At 46.9% G+C, this 18,379-nt stretch overlaps 1 protein-coding gene across 17 annotated transcripts in view; it reads right to left on the reverse strand.

Annotated features, from left to right (window-relative positions):
* Nucleotides 1-302: 302 nt before the first annotated feature.
* Nucleotides 303-18,379, reverse strand: part of DYM (dymeclin) — a 384,258-nt gene continuing 366,181 nt past the window's right edge. For all 17 annotated transcript variants that reach the window (XM_081561989.1, XM_081561982.1, XM_081561983.1 and 14 more), the window contains one exon: nucleotides 303-712. In XM_081561989.1, coding sequence (XP_081418115.1) covers nucleotides 563-712 — 150 coding nt within the window. In that variant the 3' untranslated portion in view covers nucleotides 303-562. The remainder of the gene's footprint in view (nucleotides 713-18,379) is intronic.

The raw sequence follows: 18,379 nt of genomic DNA on the forward strand, positions 1-18,379 counted from the left end.
AGGATCTAAAGGCTTGTATCCAACTACCCAAGCTTCCATCACGGGTCCTCTGAAAGGCCACTACACACATACAAGGCTTCATTTCCTTATTAATTCTTGTCCTGTCATCTTTTCAGATTGATATTTCTCAATGTTGAAACACAAACACACTACACACATACACTCTCTCAAAACAAAAGTCCTGAGCATGCAAAAAACAAAAGAAAAAGAAGTATGCACTGGTAAAGTGTTATATGCCTAAGGCATCAGGTTTCCTGGAAAAGCTCTAGATTTTTGGTTTAGAAATAAGATTCCATGTGAAATAGCTGGTTTTTACATTTATTATGGTTGCGTACCCCCCTCCCCCTTTTTGCACTATAATCTAAACTGAGTAATCTATTGCCAACTGGCAGCAATTCTCCAAACCCATGTGTGCAAGGGAAACACGCCTGTGTGATCCTCTTTAATAGAAGATGCACCAGGGAATCTGTCTACCTCCGTTCCCCAGAAAGAAAATTAGAAGGGCTGCGGCTGGAGGGGGTCGGAGGCCGGGTGGGGTGGGGGGCGGGGAATGGGGCTGCTCTCAGTCGGAATCCATCGTGAACAGCTGGATGTCCTGTGGGTTCCAGTAGAGGCCTATTGCCGAGTTGTACACCAAGGACCAGACGTAGGGGATAAAAAACTCTTCGGGCTGCTCCTCTTCCACATATTTAAATTTCAGTTCTGGAAATTTCTGCAACGAAAACGAGATGATGTGATCAATCTCACAGGCCTGTGCGAGAGCAGCAGGAGCTTGCACACGGTGTGTGGGGGGTGCAGGGGGCCCATCTCCCCTGACAGGGCAAGGGGCCTGGGAGCCCCTGGCCACAGATCCAGCCTCCCGATGACCCCCCGGAGGCTGGGTGAATCCCCCACGGGAAGGGCACACAACCTCACTGGCTCTGGTCAGGGACGTCAGCGTGCTGAGAGCAGCAGGGCCTGAACAGGGCATGAGGCGAAGAGAGAGACATCAGGCAGGAAAGCAGGCCCTGCCTGGGGCAGACAGTGCTCAAGCAGAGACTGTCTGTTGCGTGGCTGGGGTCCCGTGGCTGGGCCTCCTTGAGACGCCTCCCCTCTCAGGGCTGAGTCACCTTGGAGGTGAGGACGTTTCCTCACAACTCCCTGGCCTTGACTGTGCGGGCTGGCAGCACCGTGGGCCTGGGCAGACGTGGCGGGTGGGGGTGTGGTGGGGGTGCTCCAGCCCTGCAGAGCGGGCAGCAGAGGGAAGCCCTGGCTCTGCCACGCTTCCGGGTGGCCTGGCTGCACTCTGCAGTCCCGGAGGAGAAGGGAGAAGATGCGCAGATTCCTGGAAGTGGCACCTTCACCACAGCATTTCACCAGGATTGGGGCTTCTGATTTTCTAATCTTTCTCCTGATCTACTTATTCCAGCCAGGGCAGGGGAAGTGATGTCCCCCCACTTTGGCAGCCGAGGAGCCCGGGGTCCCTAAAGGTCCCTGGTGGGGCCGCTTCTCAGGCCAAGGTGACGCCAGATGGAGTGGCTGCAGTTTGGGGGCCTGTGTCCCAGGTGGAGGGGCAGGGCGGAAGGTCGAGGGGGAGGGCTGAGAAAGAGAAGAACACACACAAGGCGTGGCCCACGGGAGCAGAGATTCTATATCCATTGTGTTTGTGGCCGTGTCCCCTTAGAGAGCGGTCAAACACTTAACAAATGATTTCATGAATGACTCAAAGAAGCAATCAACCATATAAGGACCAACTATGTCCCAGACACAATGGTAAATACTTTATGTATATTATGGTAGTCAATCTCTCTTATGTGAGTCACTCATTCGTTATTCTATTGCTTGAATGTCTGCTCCTCTGCACACACCAGGCAGTGTGTGCGTCAGGGCCTCGGGATACATAGTCCCTGTCCTCACAGAAGGTTCCTTCTCGTGGAGCAGAGGGACAAAGAAGCAGCAGCCACAGAACAATGATAACAGAGTACAGTAAGTCCCCTACGTATGAATGAGCTCTGTTTTGAGAGCACGTTTGGAAGTCCAACCAAGTTAGCCTAGGTACCCAACTAACACAACCGGCTACGTAGTACTATAATGTAATAGATTTATAATACTTCTCAGACAAATAATACAGAAAAAAAACCACCAAAAAATAAGGAAACATTTTTAATCTTACAGTTCAGTACCTTGAAAAGTACAGTGGTATAGCATAGCTGGCATACAGGGGCTGGCACTGAGTGACCAGGCAAGAAGAATTACTGACTGCAGGAGGGAGAGGAGGTAGGAGATGGCAGAGCTGAAGGATCGTCAGCAATAGGAGATGGAGGGCGAGCTGCAGTTTCACTCCTCCTGATGTTGATCGAATGCATCTCTGAAAGTTTGCAACTTGAAGGTTTGTATGTAGGGAACTTACTGTCGTAAGAAGGGAGTTCCACTAAGGAAGGCCTAGTGGCTCCAGAGGCCTGTGGGAGGTGGAGGGGCAGCCAGGTGAAGAGGGAAGCGTGCGCCGTCTGAGGGAACAGCAGGCACGGAAGGCCTGAGGTGCTTTTTGCTGGAGGTAAGAAGAGGGACGGTGGGGGAGCCAGCCCTGGCGAGCAGGGCCCAGAGGGGAGGATGGGGTCGCATGAAGAGTCCTGGCCTCTGCTTGAAGGTCTTTTGAAACCTTTGAAGGGTCTCAGAAGGGGGCTTGATGGGAGTGGCTTTGTGAAGGGACCACTTGATCACAGACTGCAGAACTAGAGGGCACTGGCGGGGACAGGGCCTGGTCCAGGTGAAGGGAAAGTGAGCTTAGCTAAAATGGGTTAAAAGATTTTAGACAAAAAGTGAGGGGGGGAGGGGTGGTGGTGGTAGGTGGTGGGTTAGGGGCTAAATGGAGGGAGGGAGTAAGGGAGCTATACACACGGAGTTCCCCGGTGGCTTGGACAGCAAAGAATCTGCCTGTAATGCTGGAGACTCGGGTGCAATCCCTGGGTCGGAAAGATCCCCTGAATGGTCACCCACTCCAGTATTCTTACCTGGAGAATCCCATGGACAGAGGGGCTTTGCGTGCTAAAGCCCATGGGGTCGCAAAGAATAGGACATGACTGAGTGACTAATACTTTTACTTTTTTTCACTTTCACACACACAGAGTTAAGAGCTCTTTCAGATAACATTTGCAGTGATTAAGACTAAACATCTAAGTGCTGGATCCTCAGAGTTCTAGAATGATGATTGTGAGGCGGGGTTAAGCAGGAAATGCTTTGTGGCAAGTAGAGTTTTGAGTTAAATCTTAGAAAAATGTATAGGAAATCATGCAAAGGAGGGTCCTCTGGTCATGTATGTTACCTCAACATACCACAGCAGCACAGTCCCCATCTGTTATAGCTTTAATGGAGACCAACTTTATTCCATGGCTCCCAGGGCGTCAGTAAATACAGTATAGACACAAGTGGGTTTTATAAGCGGCCCAGAATTCAGCCTTACCTACCGCTATAGCCTCCCTCATACATTTTACCCCATACTTTGCAAAACGATTCAGGTTTAATTACACCCCAGGCCTTTTCAGGGCACCAGTGTTTCCGAATCAGTTCTCTCCTCTCCTCAGTGCAGGCTAATGGTCTTGGTGTGCGCTGAGGGCCGCGTTGGGTATGGTGCACAGGGAGAACTTCTTCCGCTGGGCTCCTGGGGTCAGTCTGGTGGACAAAGCGTGAGCAGCGAGGGATGTGGCATTACTTCTCGTGCTTACTGGTCTGAATGGAATTCGGTTCGGTCCCTCGGCTTTCCATCCTGCTGGATCCCTCCCACCCTGGGCCCACAATATCTGGGCGCACCATAGCTGCTCAGCAGCTGGGTGGTTTCTGGGGCCTGGGCATCCTTGATGAGCCTCCTCATGTGCTCTGTGTCACTTCTGGCCTGGCACGGAGTTCTCAGGTATGGGGACAGGGTTCTTGGAGGTGGCAAAAGGTCTTTGTCATGGAACCGGGTGTTTTATAGGTAGCAACACAATGATCATCTTTTCCATGAAAAACCTGCATCTGTAGCAATAGGGCGCGGTGAGTGGCTGCCACCAACCGGGCACTCCCTGAACACCAGGTTGGTCTAGAAGCTCCCCTGACATGTCGTGGTCAGTCACCACAGTGTTCTGGCGAGGCCCCTGTGGCCAACTCCACAGAGGAAGGTGAGGCAGGGCCTGGAGCAGCTGAGTGGCTCGTTTCAGGTTACACAGCATGTGGGGAAGAGTCAGGATTGGAGCGTGGGTCTGACTTGGTGGGCAAGTTTGAGAAGAGATACCACAGTCACCCTACTGCTCTGTCCCCAGATCCAATTCTCCACGGGGCCCTTTCACTACATGGACAGAACCTAGCACACACACTGCTGGTCCTGAAAGAAATGACCAACCCCACAGTGATGTCAAGCATCCAGAAAGTGGGGCTTCCCTGGTGGTCCAGTGGTTAAGAATCCACCTTGCAATGCAGGGGACACCAGTTTGATCCCTGGTCTGGGAAGATCCCACATGCCTCAGAGCACCTGAGTCTGAGAGCCACAACTACTGAGTCCATGTGCAGCCACCACTGAAGCCTGCATACCTAGAGCCTGTGCTCTGCAACAAGAGAAGCCACCGCGATGAGAAGCCCACAAACCTCAACAGGAAAATAGCCCCCCACTCTCTGAAACTAGAGAAAGTCCCCACACAGCAATGAAGACCTAGCACAGCCAAAAAAAAAAAAAAAAAGAAAATCAAGGAAGTATGGTGGGCTGTGTGTGTGAAGAAGAAACAAGCTTTACCCTCTAATAATGAGGATGCAAGTCCTAGCTCTTGGAGTGGCCTCAACTGTAGAGAACCTTTCACACTGTCTGGGAGAGGGGGGAGGGAGCTGGGGGCTCAGAGGTGGTGGCTTGAAACCCATCCCTCAACACAGCAATGCCTCTTTCAGCTGGAATAACATTCTACATTTCTAAGTGGGAATGTCACCAATACGACGCATTTCTGGTTGTTAGTGACAAAAATGACTAAAAGATGTGAAGCCTTTTCTCCATCAAGTGACTATTCAGGGGTTTTCCTACGAAGCAGGCCTCAGGAAAGGACATGAGGCAGCTTACCCAAGACCACTTTCTGTCCCTCCAGGGAGGGTGGGATGGAAATAACATGAGCAAACTGCTTTCTCAAGAATTCCCTCCAATTAAATTCAAGAAACTTAGGCAAGAGCTGCTCAGTGGGATGGCACTGCGTTCATGCGCTGGCACCAAGTCTACTCGCCCTCGTGGTTTGGGGGAAACTCTGACAACTCTCCTGTTAGGACGAGTCATGAGTCAAACACTGCCTTTAGGTCATACACAGCCAGATCCAGGAAAAGGCCACCAGGAGAAGCGCCTGGCACCCCCCATGGCTTCCCTTTCTACCACCTGGTAAAAACGGAGCTGAAAATGCCTTGTTTTTATTTTTGCTTGAGTTTACTTCACAATAATCCATCTCACTCTGGAGAGAGCAGTAAACAAAACCTCACTGTAGGATAATACCCAGGTGAATATCCATATATAACAGTACATAAAAATAATATGAAATACTATAAAGTTTACTTGACAATAGCAGACATGTATTTCATTATGAAGTTTTTCAAGCTGATCAGTGATTATTTCTATACAAGTTCTCCATAAAAGTTTAATTAATTCTGATATTATGGGTAACATTTATAGTTACCATAACTGATTACCTATTACATGGCAGGCATATTCAAACACATGACATATAGTTACTCATTTAATCTTTGAAGTAACTAGAAAAAGCACCCAAAAAGTAGGCACGTGATCTGAGTTCTAGCCCCAGCTTTTCCCATTCATTCATCCATCCATTCATTTATTCAGCAAAACTTCCTGAGAGCTACTGTGTAGCAAACACAGTACTAAAAACATAGCTGTAAATAAGATGTACACAATTTCAGCATTTAAGAGCTAAGAATCCTTTCCTTATTAGCCAGGTGACTTGGGACAAGTCTTGTACCCTCATTCCGACTTAGGCTCTTAAAAGATAAGAGTTTACTCTATTCTGAGATTTTAAATTTAACCATTCTGTTTACTTTACATAAATGAGATTAAGTGCCTAATACAGAGGAAGCACTCAATAAATGTTGGCTATTATTACTGACATTAAAGTGACATGCAAATGTAAGGTACGCTCTTATTTTAGAACTTTTAGTAAGAAAATCCAGTCTAGAAATACCACCCCTGGCCTTGTCCTAAGCCCATTTCTCATATTCTACCCACGTGGACATTTCTAACTTGGCAACTCTATTTCCTGACTGTTAATAATAGAAATGTAAAAAACCTGAGCTTTCCCACATAAAAACCTAGGAAATGCACTGACAAATGGCTTAAAAGCGACAGACTTCTCTTCATTAACGTTTTTAAAGAACAAAGTTTTGTCACCAGTGAAGGTAGGTTCTGAAGAATGGCATTCTGTCTGTCTGGATCCTCACTTGTTGAATAGCGAGCTATATGAACAAATGCATGGTTTCATGTCTGTGCATATCCCTGTGATGCAGCTATTTAACTGGATGGGAGGTGGGGCTTGGCTCTGAGGGGAGTTTAGAGCCGTCATGATGAGAAGAGAAGGGTCACCTCTAAGCTGTATTTGACATCAGTCTCCCTGGATAATTCTGTGGCAGACACTACAACCTCCAACAGGGGTGTGGCATCTAGCTCCGAGAGGACATGGCTGGAAAGGCTGAGGTGGCCAGGAGTGGGGATGCCAGGCCTCCAGTTAGCTCACAGAGCCCACCCAGCAGAGGTGCTCTGAGGAAGGGACACACCGAGGGTGCCCAGGGGCCAGGGTCATGGGTCACTTCACCCACGACCACCCAGGAACAAGCAGCACCTCTCAGCTCATCGGCTGGCCTCCTTCACAGCCACCGGGGTTGAGCTTGCATATTTGTTTGTTTACTTGGGTACCATCTGTTCCCCTCTAGAACACAGGGCCCAGGAATGCAGGGACCTTGCTAAGATGACAGCATCTAGCATACTACTGACACTGAGGAAATGTTTGCTGAACGACAAATTAAATGAATGAGTGCGTGACTTCAACTCTGCACATAACCCTGTGACATAGGTTTATTAACTATGTCGAACGGATAAGAAAACCGAGGCTTAAAATGATAAATAAGACGCCAAAGAGGACAGAGCTAGGAAGTGGAGGAGCTGGAGGCCAAACAGAACTACACCTCTCCCCGCGCCCCCTCAGAGTCGACAGGGACCCAGCTGTGCATTTCTTTAAAATGCCTACATCCCACACGGACGAGAGGTTTTCACGTCTCTCTAGTAATGATAAAGAACCTCAAGCATTTCTTCCATGTCCCCAGCCGCTAAGTCACTAGCCCTTTGTGCTTGAGCGTCCTCACGGGGAATAGACGGGACTGATCTCCAGCTCTGGAGTCCAGGTGGCCCCAGGCTGGGGGTCAGGAGGCGTCGGCTCTCTCCTGGCTCAGCTACTGGCAGGCTGAACCGTTTGGGGCAAGTCACGGCATTTCTGCAGGACTCTTTTTTTCTCGCCTTGTAGAAAATGAAGGGCCTTGAGTGCCTTCTGAGTCTCCTGGGTGTGGTTTTATGAGATGACCCCAGTAAGGTCTCTCCTTTGGGATTCTCTGCATGCCCCCCAGGCTCTGCTGGGTCCACCTGGAGAAAGGGCTGGATGAGTTGGGTTGAGGGACAACCCTCAAGTCAAGCACTTGCGGGCTGCCACTCAGCCAGGCTTCACCTGGGGGCAGTCTCAGCAGAGAGGGTCAATATCTGAAGGTTCCTGAGCTGTTCTAGGGGTTGACAACAGCTGGGTTTTAAAGGCTAAGACTCCCAAATGCTTAACAATCAAGACACACACGAGGCTGTGGTTGGTCTGCTGTAGTCTGAGAGCTCGTGGCTAAGTGGGCTGAGGTCCTAGGCGTGGCCGCTTCCATGGAATGTGTGCGCCACTGGACACAGGGCAACCCAGAGAGCAAGCAGAGACAGAGTAGCACGGACACACTTCTGTTACTAGCAAAACCCAAACACTGCAGACAGTACACGCTCATGCCCCTTGAGTTCTAGTACCAGCTCCTCCCTCCTCAAGGGAACAAATGGGCTGAGGGAGATTGCTTCTCGGGTTATTTGCTTGAAATTCTTCACCAGCACTTAAAAGGTTCAGAAAGGGAGATAAAGCATAAACAGTAAGAAAAACAGAGCATTTTCTCCAGGACTGGCTATAGCAAAGCAAACATAGCAAAGCACAAGGTAAAAAGCTTCCTCTTTCCTGCAATGAGTTATTTTTAAGACAGTGTACTGGGAAGATTTTAAAAGGGTGAATAATAGGCATAAATCATAAGAGTTTGGAAAACACCATTCAGTCAATTTGATTGAATGGAAGCACAGCCTCTGCATAACGAACCCTGTCCAAGGAGCACGGATTTGACACCCTTCCCAACGTCTCCTTGTCTATCTAGTCGGAGAGAGAGCCCACCAGGGTTGAAACTGAAACAGACATTCTTAAAAATATGTGCTCCTCTAAAAGAGATGCTGGGAAAGATTGAAGGCAAAAGGAGAAGAAGGTAACAGAGAATGAGATAGTTGGATGGCATCACTGACTCAATGGACATCAGTTTGAGCAAATTCCGGGAGAAACAGTGAAGGACAGGGAAGTTTGGCGTGCTGCAGTCCATGGGATTGCAAAGAGTCGGATATGACTTAGCAATTGAACAGCAACAACAATACTCTTAGAACTCTGAGAGCTAAGGAAAAGAAAGACAAAAGACTCTATTTGCACTAAAGACACTGGGGACACATTTTGTTAAGATTCAGTCCAAGAAATGTCATAGTCTGAATATCAGATCAACAACCTAGAAAAAGTCACTCTTTCCTCTGCTCTTTTCACACCTGTGAAGAATGCTAATGTCATCATGCGCTGGCTCAGGGAGGCCCAGGTTCCTCACTTGACAGCATCTTCACTCCTGATCCGGTCAGCAGGGCCCAGGCCACCGGGGTCTTCCCGACTCTGAAGCCATCCTTCCCTGTCTACCTCATCTCCTCTTGCCTTCTAAGGTCCCCCTATGGGCCTCAGTGAGGGACTCCTGGGTAGATGGGGGCTTTGGTGTGACAGTTACGGCAAGAAGGGACAAAGAGAGGGTGGGGTGCTGGTCACCGCAGGCCCAGGCATTCACCCCTCTCCTTCTGAGACAGTTGTGACTCAGCTCAACAAGGAGGGAAAACCCATCTCTCAAGCTCAGGGCTTGGTCTCAATCCAAAGCTACTTACAACAATCTTGTTGTTTTGACTTTTGGAGCCAGAGGTAATGCTAGACTCTCTTGAGTTTGGCCGGAATGTTTTTTATCAGCTCCAGTGAATCAACCCACCGCAGTGGGACATCCGGACGCCCAACCCAGAGACAAAGCAAAGGTCTGATTTGGTGGTTGAGACTCGGGTATAATAAGCAGACCAAACGCTTTAAAGACTGTCTCTGCTGTCAGCCATGTGATCTGGTGGAAACCCACAGGAAGTTCAGTGAACAGATGTAGGGCTAAACTGCAATAATTTTATTACCGCAAAAGTTCAATGGAGTTTTCCCCCTTCCACCATTAATATAGATAGCATCAGAAACTCTAGCAAGTCTCTGGCGTGGCTCCAGAAAGTTTAGTGCGATTTAAAATCAAACAGCTAGATAGCACATTACAAAAAATTCTTTCAAAGACCGTATCAAGCCTCTGAATAGACAAGTGATGGGTGATGGTTGGCAGCGAGGCAGCCCATCACGGCTGGGAGATGGTGTGGGATGGGGTGGGAGAGACGAGTCACTGCTAGTGGCATGCCCCGGGGCTGTGGTGGGCAGGTTCTGTGCACATGGAAAGCAAACTGATTTCAAGATCCCATCATAAGATATCCAGGTAGGCATTTACACGCAATTATTTTATCGTGGGATGAACTGGGGATGAAGAACCAGTTTCCCTACTATTCCTTCCCTGGTTTAATCTCACTGTGTAATGCTGGGTCCCTCAGGAATGGGTCCTTAAACTAAACACAGGAGGTGAGTGCCAACTATATATGAAGCATTGCGCTTGAGAAAGCAGGAAAGGAAAAGGAATAATTGCTGCTCCTCTAACAGGGGGAATAAGTTAGCAGGAGGAATAAGAATGGTGGGAGCATGACACAAGATGCAAGGGCACTGCCCCAGGCAGACTGGCTAACTCTGGGGTCAGACGACCGCGGATGGGCCTGAATGGCAAGCTCTACGAGAAGCATCCATATGATCAGTTCAGCTAAATTACAATCTGAACAAGCCTGAACTGCAGGCTCTTTTTGTGTGATGGAATCCACTGTAAATGGATCAAATATTATTGCTTAACTGATATAAAGGAGATAAGCACTGGCCTGTGAATAACAGCAACACCAGATGTGGAGCAGTCCTATTTTACGCAAATTAGTTTCAAAGTGAATGAAAAACTAAATCCAAAGTATAGAAAATTAGAAAGGGTCATTTGTTTTTACTTTAATCTAATTTTATTTTTTGGGGCTTCCCTGATAGCTCAGTTGGTAAAGAATCCATCTGCAATGCAGGAGACCCCGGTTCGATTCCTGGGTTGGGAAGATCCGCTGGAGAAGGGATAGCTGACCCTCTCCAGTATTCCCGGGCTCCCCTGGTGGCTCAGGTGGTAAAGAATCCGCCTGCAATGCAGGAGACCTGGGCTGGATCCCTGGGTTGGGGCGATCCCTTGGAGAAGGGAAAGGCTACCCACTCCCGTATTCTGGCCTGGAGAATGCCATGGACTGTATAGCTCATGGGGTTGCAAAGAGTCGGACACGGTGGAGTGACTGTCACTTTATGTTTTCGGCTGCGCTGTGTGGCACACAGGACTGAACCCACACTCCCTGCAGTGCAAATGTGAAGTCCTGCCACTGGACTGCCAAGGAATTCCCTAAAGGGCCAGTTATTAAAAATTACAAATTAAGAGACACAAAGCTGACATTAAGAAGTCCATCATGAGGTGGCTCAGAAGACAGTCACTATACCTTGCATGTCTAAGAGCATGATGGCTGGCTGGGCAGTGGGCACCTTCGGGATCTCCCTGGGAAGAGAGCTACAAGGTGAGCAGGCGGGCTAAGTCGCTCAGACGTGTCTGACTCTGTGCAACTCCATGGACTGTAGCCCACCAGGCTCCTCTGTCCATGGAATTCTCTAGGCAAGAATACTGGAGTGGGGTGCTGTTTCCTCCTCCAGGGGATCTTCCCAACCCAGGGATCAAACCTGCATCTCTTATGTCTCCTGCACTGGCAGGCAGGTTGCTTACCACTAGCGCCACCTGGGGAACCCAGGGTGAGTGGACACCTATGAATATTTTGAAAGCTCAGGCCAGAAGACCACCTCTGAGATTACAAGGGACACTAATGGCTCTGTGACTGGTGGCAAAAAAACAAACGAACAAAACACCCTTAGGAAAAACAGAAAGATACAATATAAGGTTGAGCCTACACTTGCGATGAACTCTCCACCATCACACCATCAGCCAGAATCTGAAGCCTGCTGGAGTCTGAAGTCAGAGCAAATGTCCCTTGTTAGACCCTCTCTCACAGGTCCAGGTTAAAGGGGGTCATGAAATAGGGATGTCTTCTGTTTGAAATTTCTCTCTTTTCGGGAGAAGGGGCACTGGTAGGGCAGCCCACAGGAGAAGGAAGGAAGAACAGGCTCTCCTGCTACAGGGAGAGCGTGAGACAGGCCTTGACAGGTGGGTATTGACCTGTAGGGGTGGATCGGGGTGGCAGGGAGGAAGCTGGCATTGTTCGTGGAGAGACCTTGTGAGCAAACACTGAGGCCGAGGACACACTTGTGGGCCTGGCAAGTCATAGGGGGCCTGGACACAGGCTCCAAGGCCCCAGCAGCTGGGGATGCCGCTGGAAAGAAGGGATGAAGACAGAGAGGGGACTCAAGGGCTGGGATAACACATCTATTCATTCAGTGAGCCTAGAATTGAGAGAATAGGCACATTGGGGATAGATATTTCTAATTGAAACATCACTAGCTCTGGGATGGCAGTTGAAGTTGCCAAGGGTGTAAACTCCTCAAGAAGACTGAGCTGCAGTATTGAGTACTGAGTCAGTACTGATTGAGTATTGTAGTATTCAAAGCCCTGTACTAAAGGCAAATCAATTTGAATACAGAAGACTGGGAGGAGGAGAATGTTTTGATTCCATGGTGGGAGATGAAGGGCAAAAGTTAACAATTTACTGGCAGAACTTCTTGGCTGAAAGCCAGCCCAGAGGGGGAGCCACAGATGACTGGAAAAGTGTATTCTTCCTGCAGTGGGCTCATTATTTTGGACAGGACTCAGATACCTAGGGCTTCCCTTGTGGCTCAGCTGGTAAAAAATCCTCCTGCAATGTGGAAGACCTGGGTTCAATCCCTGGGTTGGGAAGATCCTCTGGAGAAGGGAATGGCTACCCACTTCAGTATTCTGGCCTGGAGAATTCCATGGACTATAACAGTCCATGGGGTTGCAAAGAGTCAGACACAACTGAGCGACTTTCACTTTCACTTTCAGATACCTGGTCAAGAGAGTGAGATCCCAGGAAAAAAATGCATTACTAGGAAATAAAAGTCCAAGTAGAATAAAAGCTCCATGAGGGCAGGGATTTTTTTCCCCCTACTGATGCATCCACCAGTGTTTAGAAGATTGCCACGGACTTGAGAGATATTTGCTGAGTGAATGAATAAAGGAATGAATGCTGCTGCTGCTGCTGCTGCTAAGTCGCTTCAGTTGTGGCCGACTCTGTGCGACCCCATAGACGGGAGCCCACCAGGCTCCCCCATCCCTGGGATTCTCCAGGCAAGAACACTGGAGTGGGTTGCCATTGCCTTCTCCAATGCATGAAAGTGAAAAGTCAAAGTGAAGTCACTCAGGCTTGTCTGACTCTCAGGGACCCCATGGACTGCAGCCTACCAGGCTCTCCATCCATGGGATTTTCCAGGCAAGAGTACTGGAGTGGGGAGGTAAAAATTGTTGTTTGTAGAAAACTCAAGAGTTATTGGCGGGGGTGGGGTGGGGTGTGTGGGTGGCAGATTTCCCTGGTAGCTCAGCTGGCCAAGAATCCGCCTGCAATGCAGGAGACACCGGTTTGATCCCTGGGTTGGGAAGTTCCCCTGGAGAAGGGATAGGCTACCGATTCCAGTATTCTTGGGCTTCCTTGTTGGCTCAGATGGTAAAGAATTCGCCTGCAATATAGGAGACATGGGTTCAATCCTTGGGTTTGGAAGATCCCCTGGAGGAGGGTATGGCAACCCACTCCAGTATTCTTGCCTGGAGAATTCCCATGGACAGAGGAGCCTGGTGGGCTATAGTCCATGGGGTTGCAAAGAGTCGGATATGACCAAGAGGCTAAGCATTTTGGGGAGGTGGGGGACAAGAGGGGAAAATTGAGTCCTGCACACTGGATGAGTTAGTGGAATAAATGCCCAAATTTATTTGGGACAAAATGAGCCAACTTAATTTGAGATGCAAATGAACTGACTTACTGGGATTTGGGGGCAATACTTATATACCCAATAGATTAACTTACTTCTCAAACTGCCTGTTCTCCTTGCTTACCACCATCCTACCATTGTCATAATCTGGCTTACCTAGGAAACTGGATACTGGATAATGGATGACATTAATATAGATAGTCACAGTCATATTTTATATTTCAATATATACCTAATTATGGAAAATAAACTTGAGTTCATCAACATGCACTAGTCATGAACCGATGCATAATATGTGAATGGAGAAAAGTTCATTTTTAATGAGTCCTTTACTTTTTCTTCTTGTCAAGACTAAAGTATGGTTTTTTAAAAAGGGGGAGGATAAAGCCTTAAAATATAAACAGTTAGTCCTAATTAGTGTGTCTGTGATAATATTTCTTTATACTTTTTTTTTCAGATTAATACGTGAATTAAGAGGGAGTGGGAGATAGAGATTTTGGAGAAAGATTCTGAATCCTGTTTAGACAAATTCTGGCAAAGCAAGGATCTTTGCCATGTCTGAAATGTCCGTGCTGAGAGATACATGTGGGTGACACGTGGTGGCTGTGGAGACAAAGACACAGGAGAGGCTTTGCTGGCATGCCCCAGACAGACTGAAGTGCCTCTGAGTGAAGGAGAGTCTGTGATTATATCAGGCAAGAAGACAGTCTTTGCCACAGTATGTCAGAGAGATATCTGGAAAGAGAATTCCAACTAAGATGAATGCAGAGATAAGAAGTTGTCTTTAATTTCTTAAGAGTTATCTCCTTTGAACATTCTTAGGATTTAAGTTATAAGCAAATGTGACAGTTTTTCAAGCTTTCTTAAAAAGTCTTGCCTGAATTATTTCTTAGCAGGAAGTTAAAACTAGGCTCTGATAATCAATATCCCTATGCATCCACTATATAGGAGACTTTTTCCCCTCTGCTTATGTAAAGAATAATCTATTCCCAGTGTTCTATGAAAAGCCTGTGATTGCTAAACCAATTATGTTTTCTTCAATCTACTTGGAGAAAATTCCACTTAAATCCCATGATTCTAAAGGCCAGCATTTCACAACCTAAAGTTCAGTCTCAGTGCTTCCTATGGCTGTCTTTTCCAGTGACGCAAGTATGATCCATGAATGGATGAACCACATCTGTGACTTCCTGTCAGATGCAAAGTCCTGGACCCATGGTTACTCCAACATTCGTGATCAATGAATTAAAAGCACAAAATGAGGTTCGATTCCTTCTCCACAATCATGAGGACTAATAAAGGGAATGAGGAAACTGAGAGGAAAGGGAATAGAAGCAGAATGCTCCAGAAGATTCCTAATAATCCTGTTTGTTGTTAGGAAGTGAGTCTACCTTAGATTCCACTCAGTGACGGTTATGTCAATGTGAGACAGAGCTATCTAGAGAATGGGTACTCCCAGCTTCAACTAGAGAGGCCTAGGTTACCTAGAAAAATCCATATTACTTTCCTGGACCATGACACTATCGGATCCTGGAATCACACAATGTTAGCACTAGAAGAGACTCTCAATTTTAAAAAGAAGGTATAAAAATGTACAAATAAAACCACAAAAATCCTTAACAGTCATAAGGTCCACCAAATTAACTGGAATTCATATTAAATAACTATACATTGATTTCCTCAAGAAACTGTTCTAATATAGGGAACATATTCATTACCTTAGTCCAAAATTCCCTTAGACTTGGGCTTGTTCCCTTTGGGGAAGCCATTGACACTGCCTCAAAATTAAAAAAAAAATGCTTTTGATAAAGTAGTTGTGTTTTTATCCCCTTGAAGCCAGTAAACATATTATCAAATGATTCAAAAGCTTGATTTGGTATCATGCATACCATTGTAAGGGGTTTCCCTGGTGGCTCAGATAGTAAAGAATCTGCCTGCAACATAGGAGACCCAGGTTCAATCTCTGAGTTGGGAAGATCCCCGGAGAAGGGAATGGCAACCCTCTTCAGTATCCTTGCCTGGAGAATCCCATGGTCAGAGGACGGACTCTGGCAGGCTATGGTCCATGGGGTTACAAAGAGTCAGACACAACTGAGCAACTAAGGCAAACACACACATCACATTGTAAGACACTGTCTCACTATGTAAAACAGCTATCAGTTGTGAGACACTCAATTCGTTGAAAACCCCAAGACAGGAGATAAGCAATGAATGCCTCAGAATGAACTAACCGAAGCAGTTTGTTTAATTTTTCCCAGGGAAAACATGAACAGGAAGAAGCAAAGACAGAGCAAAGTGGGTGGTGGGTATGTCTGTGAAGAGGGGTGGGTGGTGGTGGTGGAATGAGAGAAACACTAGCACAGGAGAGCTATGTGGTTTGACCACTAGGACCAAAAATAAGAAGGGGAACCTGTCCTACTGTACATTAAACTATAAAGCTGAAATAACTGAATGGTGTACTATCCCTCCCTCTAATTTGGACCACCACAGATGTATATGATTTAGCACTTATACGTGCTATGTTATAATTACAGAAGAATTAACCAAAAAGCTGTATAAAATAGGTATTTTATGTATCTAGGGAATACATTCCTACACATCTAGGGAATACAGGATATATTTTATTTTACAGTTAAAAAAATGTGCTTGAGACTTAAACTTCCAAAAGTTTTACAAGTTTAAGATGTATATATTTCAAAATACACACAACTACATGAAAGGACCAGAGGCTCCCTAACTTACCAGACTTCTTCCTCCTCTCTTCTCATTCCATCTTAATCAACTAATCAATCTGTTAGGTGGAAAACTTTATGGAGTATGGCAAGTATAAAGCAAAGTTCAGATGCTCAAAGAGCTGAAAATCTAGTACGGAGACAAACTATAAATGCACAAACTAAACATGTAAATATCCATCTCATTGTTAAATACCAAGAGTAGTGATACAGGCAGTGAACTACTGAAAAGTTTCCAGCAGGAAGAGATGAATACATCTGTTGTGTCTGGGACAGTCCCCAAGGAGGCAATGGGATCTGGGCTGTTAAGGTAGAGAAGAGGTGAGGAGATGACCACTTCAGGCAGGGACAGGCAAGGCAGGAATGAAGAGTGGGCTCAGGGGCTGGGGGGCAGAGAACATGGCAGAGGCCATGGGGACTGAGGCTCTAAAGGTGGACTGGGCTCAGAGTTTGAACTGTACTCATTTTCCTGGACTCTTTAGGCATCAGGGAGAGGGCTATTCAGAAGGTAAGAGATGAAGTATATTCAGATGACTGGGGGGTAGAGGTGGTGGTGCTAACGGTGACACTTATGTGTGTGTATGTGTGTGTGTGAGAGAGAGAGACATTTCCCCCAACAAACTACACCCATTTCCTCTCCCCACCCAAGTTACAGAAATGAGATCTACCGACCAGTAGCATGAGTATCACATGTTAGAAAAGCAAATTCTTGGGTCCCAGATATTCTGTGATTCAGGAAGGCAGAAGGGAAAGAATGATCTGAGAGAGAAAGAATTTCCATCCTGGAGGAGCCATATGAAGGAGCACAGGTTCTCAAGAATCAGGAAGAAGGATACTGCAGAATGGCAAAGGGCATCCTTGCACAGGGGCATTAGAAGGACAGACACCATGTATGGCTCCCTCAACTGGCACATGGGGATACCGAGGCCTTTAATAACCATTTATTTCATTATACAACAAAAGTCCATACAGTTGAAGCTATGGTTTTTCCAGTAGTCATGTATAGATATGAGAGTTGGACCATAAAGAAGGCTGAGCATCAAAGAACTGATGCTTTCAAATTGTGGTGCTGGAGAAGACTCTTGAGAGTCCCTTGAACAGCAAGGAGATCAAACCAGTCAATCCTAAAGGAAATCAATCCTGAATCTTCATTGGAAGGACTGATGCTGAAGTTGAAGCTCCAATACTTCGGCCACCTGATGTGAAGAGCCGACTCACTGGAAAAGACCCTGATGCTGGGAAAGATTGAGGGCAGGAGGACAAGGGGATGACAGAGGATAAGATGACTGGATGGCATCATCGACCTAATGGACATGAATATGAGCACACTCTGGGAGATAGTGAAAGACAGGCAGCCTGGCATATTGCAGTCCATGGGGTCACAAAGAGTCGGACACGACTTAGAGACTGAACAACAACAATTTCAGATGGCAAGCTAAAATGTGGCAGAGACCTAACAAGAAAAAAGTATTTGGGGCCACTGGGTAGGCTGGCCCTATGACACAGACAGAAGCTGGGAACCATCTCCGTGGAGTCTGAAAACAAAGTGAAGGTAATAAGAGAGAAAAAAAGGGAAAGGATGGCAAAAAAAAAAAAAAATAGTGCTTCAAGATGATCTAGTCTTCCACTGACAAAAGCCTGTTCTTTGCCATTCACGGAGCCTGCTTTTACCCTTTACTATACCAAAAAACATAGGTTTTAAGTTAGTGTTAGAAGTGTGTTAGAAGTTTAAAAACTGGCCCTCCATATCTAAAATGGACTGTGGTACAGGCTTCAGGGCAGGCTGGAAATTTAACTGCATTGTATACCAGCTAAGTTCATATGATTTTAATTTTTTCTCATAATTTTCTTAAAAAAGGAATGTTTTACCATTTTATGAATAAGCAATACCACTGAAGGCAAATTTTTTAAAACATATGCTCAGAGGTGGCAAAGCGGTGCTACTAACCAACAGGACTGGGAGGCCCAGAAAAGAGTGACTCTACATGCTCTGAAGAGGGCTCCTCCCGGAGCCCAGGCCTGGCACTGACACAGCTCACATCCTGGGTCAAAGCCTCACACCTACCCTTCTACCTTCATACAATCTTAAAAAGGGGTATTTCACAAACTGGAAACATCACATACAAAGGACTGCCCTTGGACTTCCCTGGGGGTATGGTGGATAAGACTCCGTCTGCCCATGCAGACAACATGGGTTCGATTCCTGATCCAGAGAGATCCCACATG

The sequence above is a fragment of the Giraffa tippelskirchi genome, chromosome 14 (genome assembly GCF_054371585.1).
Source record: "Giraffa tippelskirchi isolate mGirTip1 chromosome 14, T2T-mGirTip1v1.2.pri, whole genome shotgun sequence".
Taxonomy (NCBI): domain Eukaryota; kingdom Metazoa; phylum Chordata; class Mammalia; order Artiodactyla; family Giraffidae; genus Giraffa; species Giraffa tippelskirchi.